General features: G+C 46.5%; 1 protein-coding gene across 2 annotated transcripts in view; it reads left to right on the top strand.

The window, feature by feature from the left end:
• The first annotated feature begins 2497 nt into the window (after window positions 1-2497).
• LOC119401291 (uncharacterized) overlaps window positions 2498-6000 on the top strand; it is a 51374-nt gene continuing 47871 nt past the window's right edge. For both annotated transcript variants that reach the window (XM_037667984.2, XM_037667983.2), the window contains exons 1-3: window positions 2498-2723; window positions 4574-4739; window positions 5761-5958. In XM_037667984.2, coding sequence (XP_037523912.1) covers window positions 2574-2723; window positions 4574-4739; window positions 5761-5958 — 514 coding nt within the window. In that variant the 5' untranslated portion in view covers window positions 2498-2573. The remainder of the gene's footprint in view (window positions 2724-4573; window positions 4740-5760; window positions 5959-6000) is intronic.

Raw genomic sequence — 6000 nt, 5'->3', positions numbered from 1 at the left:
TTGTTACGATTAGTTCTCCTTCTCGGACAAAGCTTTTTTATTGAAAACCAATGAAATTTCTCGGTTTCTTCGATTGCGGGAGGTGACGAGACGGTTAGTCGGCCAGGAGTCCCTGCTTCATGGCGGCTGCTTCTGCCCGACCCGTGACCCAGACCTGCTCGTCTCGGTCGGAGCCAGGGTTGCCACTGACTTTCGAGTAAATGTCGCCAAACGACGAGCAGAAAGTCGCCAAAAGTCGCCATTTTTTTTTTACGAATTTCGCCAAAAAAGTCGCCATTCTAGTTATGTGCGGCATATCCTAGTAATAAGAATTTGCACTGATGTATAGCCCCGTAGAATACAGTGCCATTCAAAGCCCTTAAAGTATATTGACATTTCTCAATGCCAGGCGCATCGCCCCTTCACCATGGGAGTGCTTGGTGCACCTGGTTCTCCGACTAGCCGCAAGATGTGCGCGGAGGAGCAAGTATGAAAGGATAAAACGCTCATGATATCCTTTCATCCCTGTTCGCTCGTTTCAAAGGTAAAAGTGTGGTAAACCTTAGGCGAAAGCCGCGAAGGCGTTGTTTGTAGACAGCTTTACATCCCCTCATATGAAAAAAAGGATTAACAGGTTTATTCAAAGTAGTAAGACAGTATTGTTACAGGTATCGTTCATTAGTGAGTCTTATGCCTTTCAGTGTGAACTAATATGATACCGGACGCCACTGTCCCTTTCATATATAATGAAAGGGACAGTGGCGTCCTACCCGCGTCAATCCAGTGCGTTATAATTGAACAGGTAGACATTGTAAAATGTTATATAGCAATTGTTTTCATTGCACGCGCTCACCGAGAACAGTAGAAAATGCCTGAATAAATGATTTTTTATTGCATGAACACCCGCGTATCTGCCCATCTTCGCTATACGAGCTCGATTAGCGGATACTGCAGCGGTGAATAGGTCGTCAAGCTATTCAGAACAGTTGGAGCTTTGGCGGAACAAATGGCGGGAACACACGACCAACCCCTCATCCAGCCCCTTCAGAAGCGAAACTTTAGCGAAGCTCTGAAGCATCTAGATGAATCTAGATGAATTGAGTTAGAAGCATCTCGATGAATTGAGGAGATACACACGAGTTACAGGACGGACATACAGAACGGCGCGCAATGTGCACCTCAAAACCCAGAAAAATACAGAGAATAGTGCCGCTCATTCGTTGGGAAGGCACTGAGCTTAGGATGCATAACTCAGTGGAGACCTAAGCTGAAAATCGCCAAAAATTCGCCATGTCGCCATTCATAATTTTAGGTCGCCACGGGCCTCTCAAATTCGCCAATTTGGCGAAAAGTAGCCACCATTGGCAGCCCTGGTCGGAGCTGAGCGCTGTGGCCTCCTGTATGCTGCTGCTTCGGTCTGTGATGTAGCCTCGTTATCCGAGGAAAATCCTAGAGGATTGTGTGGCTTGTGAACCGATGAGGAAGGATGAAAACAGAGGAGCGCATAATTTTTACTGTCAGAACTTGCCTTGTGTAAATTTTTCGGGCTGTGATATTATCGTGCTTTTTCGAGCAGTCCGTGAAGTAAATGAGCGCGTTGCAGTATTTATTTATTTATTTATTTATTTATTTATTTATTTATTTATTTATTTATTTATTTATTTATTTATTTATTACTTTTTGCGGTTGCATTAAAGCTCGGCTAGCGAGAAAGGGTAGCTGGCCTCACTAATGATACCAACATCTACGCGCATATAAGCAAATGCAGGAAGCTTCACAGAAGCCCTGCCTCGACACGCCCTTCAAGTTGCTTGAGCCATGTTGAGGAAAATGTAGCACATCAGGGAACATGTGCAAGTGCATGGTAGGCATCAAGTTAACTTATGCTAATTGATAAACATTTACATATGCTCCACTGTACAGATTTGCGAAGATTTGCAAAGAGGAGCTGTGCACGGGGTTAAGTTCATCCTATCTTCAATGCATCCTTATAATATAGAAGAGTGCGTATAATTGTACGTTTATATTGCGTGTATACATACGCATGCAAAAGTGATAAATTTAGGGACCCCACCACCCCCCAGCTTCCCCTCCCCTGGCCACACCAGTGGCAATAAGCGCTGTATTCCCACGTACAACATTGCCTCCGTAAAATCATGTGTCGACCGCTATGTAAAAATAAAGAAATAGTGCAGGGCGGACCTTTTGCTTCCTCTTGTTATTTCATAACCACCGCACAAAAAAAAAAAGAAAATAGCTACTGTACACGCCCTCTAAAAGCAACAAAAAAGAAAAGCGATAAGAATTCACCGTAGTTTGGTTGCGGGGTGACGTCATCGGTGGCTCTTCATTCCAGACGGTGCCCTGATTCCCCTGGCTTGCGGTCATTGGCTGTCATAAGGGCCACGAGCTCACTTAAAAACTAGACGAGGGGCGTTGCTTGCCGTTTGCAACTCTGTTCAGCGTTGCGGCGGTGCTGTGCGACAGTCTTCCAGGACAGTGTCGCTGTTCTAGGAGACTCTGAACTCGCGCGCCAGCTCAAGAACATCGGAAGAACCGTTGTGCACGAGTGTACCAAAAAGAACTACGACAGAATGCTTGTTAAGAGAAAGCGAGACAGTCGCGTTGCTTCTGAAGCGGTCGCTGTTTCGACGAAGCCGAAGAGGCTGATGAGGATGGACAACCTGACGATATACGTGCTTGGAGCATTCCTGCAGGCGTGCTTGTGGGACTGTGGTGCAGCAGTGAGTAATTGAGTAAACATTGCCTTTTAGAAACTTTCCTCTGGCCTACCAGGCCTCCTGTCCGAAAGGCATAGCGTGGCTTTGTTAGCGTTGGTACTTGTTGATGCGCGTTTGTAGAGCTGCCTCAAGTTGTTTTATTTCTTTGCTCAGCTTACATTTCATGCGGTATGTCGTCTCCTTAAGTGTGCTCTACTGAACATTCTGCTGCAAGGTGCCTTGCTGTATCATGTGCTGCCTATATCTGTAGGCGTTGGACGTTTGCTTGATAGAACAACCGTGGTGATACGTACTGTTGCGTTGACGGCACACATTTCATTACTTTTTTCACTTGTGAGCTCTTGCTACAGTTCGAGTTCTGGTAACCAGATGAGTTAGTAAGCCCCGCCCATCTCTTCCGTCTTTCAAATACTTAGGTATAAAACTTGAGTATTAGTGAAGGCGTGCCCCAGACAAGACCCGCACACAAAGTATGTGGTGTTGGAACTTTGTGTTTATGGTCTTCGGCTTAAGCATAGCGCAGGCTAGGCGGCGACATGCAAAGTGCAATGTATTGACATTCTCCTGTCGCCGTTCAACCTGCGTTGTACAACCCGAAAGTGGACGTCTCTTGTGCTTGCCTCCCTTGTACAAAAGTGGTTACCACGACTATGCGTACCACTGCATGCTGTCTAGAGGCTATGCACATGGCGCGGTGGCTCAACGGCGCTCAGCAGTACTCGCGGATTGAAATGCGACAGTGGGAGTGCGTGGCAGCTGGTAAAAGGAGCACCGAAAATGGACGCCGGCAGAAGCAGGCTGTTGCATTATGGTATTCTTGGCGCATTCTTACTGTGTCCGGACTCCAGTGAGCAGTTATATATGGTTCACTGTGGGGTCAGCGACATGCGCTGCAAGCCTGGGGCGCTGCAAATGACTGTGCGCAATGCCGATCACTTCGGTCTATATGATGAGCGCACCAAGATTGCAGCGCACTGCTGGCGCTACGGCTCGATCATTCGAGAACGGAAGTATAGTAATCATGCGTCAAGCACACTCTCGCCTTCGCGCTATGCCACGATGCAACAACTTGGTTTTACTGGCGTCCACGCGCGACGTTCCCCGTACCAGCAGCCACGCGCTCATACTGTCGCATTTCAATCACTGATTATTGTACAGACCCTGTGCTTACATATGCTGAGCAGGTGACGGGTGCGATGCCCGGTAGCGGTCACTGCGCCTTGAAAATGGTATTAAAGAACGCCGGCTTACCTTGTTTTGAGTTGTCCGCGAGTTAGTTACGAACGAGTCCGACCTATCAAAATTAGTGCATAGCACTCCACTAATCCCTCGTAACCCGTATGATGCTGCCTTAGAACAATTCTACATCAAGGAAAACTAACTACTCGTTCACCTCACCAACCTGAGCAGTATTTGTAAGATAAGCATTAAATGTTATTGGTGCTTTTGCTTTATCTAGTAATTAGTCTGTTGGACTACCTGAAGAGTTGCTCTAGCGAATAAATATAGGCAGTGTGTTGGGTTTTAATTAAGTACCTGAACAAGAATTTTGATGCCCCAGAGCAGATTGGCATGAATGGCAAAAATTTTTTTCGGAGGGAGAGCGAGTTTAATTACGCTCTGTGTGTGTGCGCGCGTGTGTGTGTTTGTGTGTGTGTGCACACGACACATGCACTACTAATTTTCAAGGAGTTCGACCCCCCCCCCCCCCCCGCCCCCCGCCACCACCACCTGGCTATGCCAGTGGTGGGCACTACAAGGTTAACCTGTCAATCTAGCGCGTGAACTAGCAGCGTAAAATTGCTAGTAACACGTTCGAACAGCCATGTTACGTTTTCTTTATCGTCTCCTAGACTGTATTGCCCGCTGCGATGGAGTCCCGGCTGTCTCAGGCAGCGCTACAAGTCATTCGCAGCCACACGACATATCCGAGCTCTAGCCTGGTTCCGCAGTTCGTCAGCGACGAGCGGCTCATGCACTCAAACTTCAGGACCAAGTCCAGCATAGGAGACCGAGAAGGTAACTCACTTCAACACGGCTTTGTCATTTCTCACTGCAATTGCGGTTAATTCGTTTAACTGACATTTAATGTCGGACGTAATTACGACATTTAACAACGAAATGCGTAAGTTGTCACAATTTACATTTTCTTTAGTGGTCTAGCGAGCATTGACTGATTCTGTACGAACCACGTCGGAACCCTGTTCAATCGCTCAGTGGCAGTAGTTTGTCTAAATTAATCACCAACAAATATCTCTGCTGTATCAACCCCGTATTTTACGGCTTTAAGGCTAATCGTTGCGCAAATAAGTCGCTGACATATATTTTGAACAAAACTGGCCTAATGAGCGAATTCTGGGATACCCCCGTAAAAAAAGTGCATGCAGAAGACTCGGTCATTCAGCACGACAGTTCATAAACTACGCAGTTTTAACAATGAAGCATTGTGGTTTTCACGGTCGAAAGTTCGTATTCTGTAAGAATAATTCTACGACTATTTTATCACTTAGCACTTCAGTAATGTTTCGCGTTAGAAATTTTACAGCAGTAGCTGTTGATCTGCTTGATTGGAACCCATACTGGGGACGTCCTAGTAAATTAACTTCGTGCAACACGAAAACGGTCGCTCACCGTGAAAGAAGGCTAGCCAATACAGAACGAACTGGTGATACACCAGAACAATACACCAGAACAAAGAACTGGTGATAACGCCACCCTCGAGCTCCCGCCTCACCAATGACGTCATGGATCCTGACAGCTTTTTCCCGGTCCTACTTTTTTATCGGTGAAGACTAAATATGTTGCAGGCCAAAGGAGCCAACTGGTGTCACAATGACGTGGCAGCGTTGCCCTTCGATGTCAAATTTAAATATAGAACTTTGACCAACGTATTTCTCTTCTGCTAACCGACATATTACCTCAAGGTCAAGTATAATTTTTAGCGACTGCTTTATGGGTCTAAAGTGATCTCCTTTTTGTTGTCTTCTTAAGGAAACGTAAGTAAACGTTGCTTTCGCTGAATGCGTTTTTTTTTATCCAGAGCTGCAAGTGACGAAGCTTATGCTTTCTGGAGTGAAGACTGACGTGTACGGTGCCGTTCGCTGGACGCATCTTCATCACAACCACTCCGATCACGTCATGGCCGTGGCTCGAAACAACGTCCACCTCTGGCGATTCACCAACCCGAACGTGGAGCTCCTAACTAGGAACGCCATTTTCCGTTTCAGCTCTGGATCAGGTGAGAAAGCGTTCGAGAGCGCGATATTACGATACATTCATT

This window comes from Rhipicephalus sanguineus, chromosome 8 (genome assembly GCF_013339695.2).
Source record: "Rhipicephalus sanguineus isolate Rsan-2018 chromosome 8, BIME_Rsan_1.4, whole genome shotgun sequence".
Taxonomy (NCBI): domain Eukaryota; kingdom Metazoa; phylum Arthropoda; class Arachnida; order Ixodida; family Ixodidae; genus Rhipicephalus; species Rhipicephalus sanguineus.
This window is presented reverse-complemented; position numbering and strand designations above follow the sequence as displayed.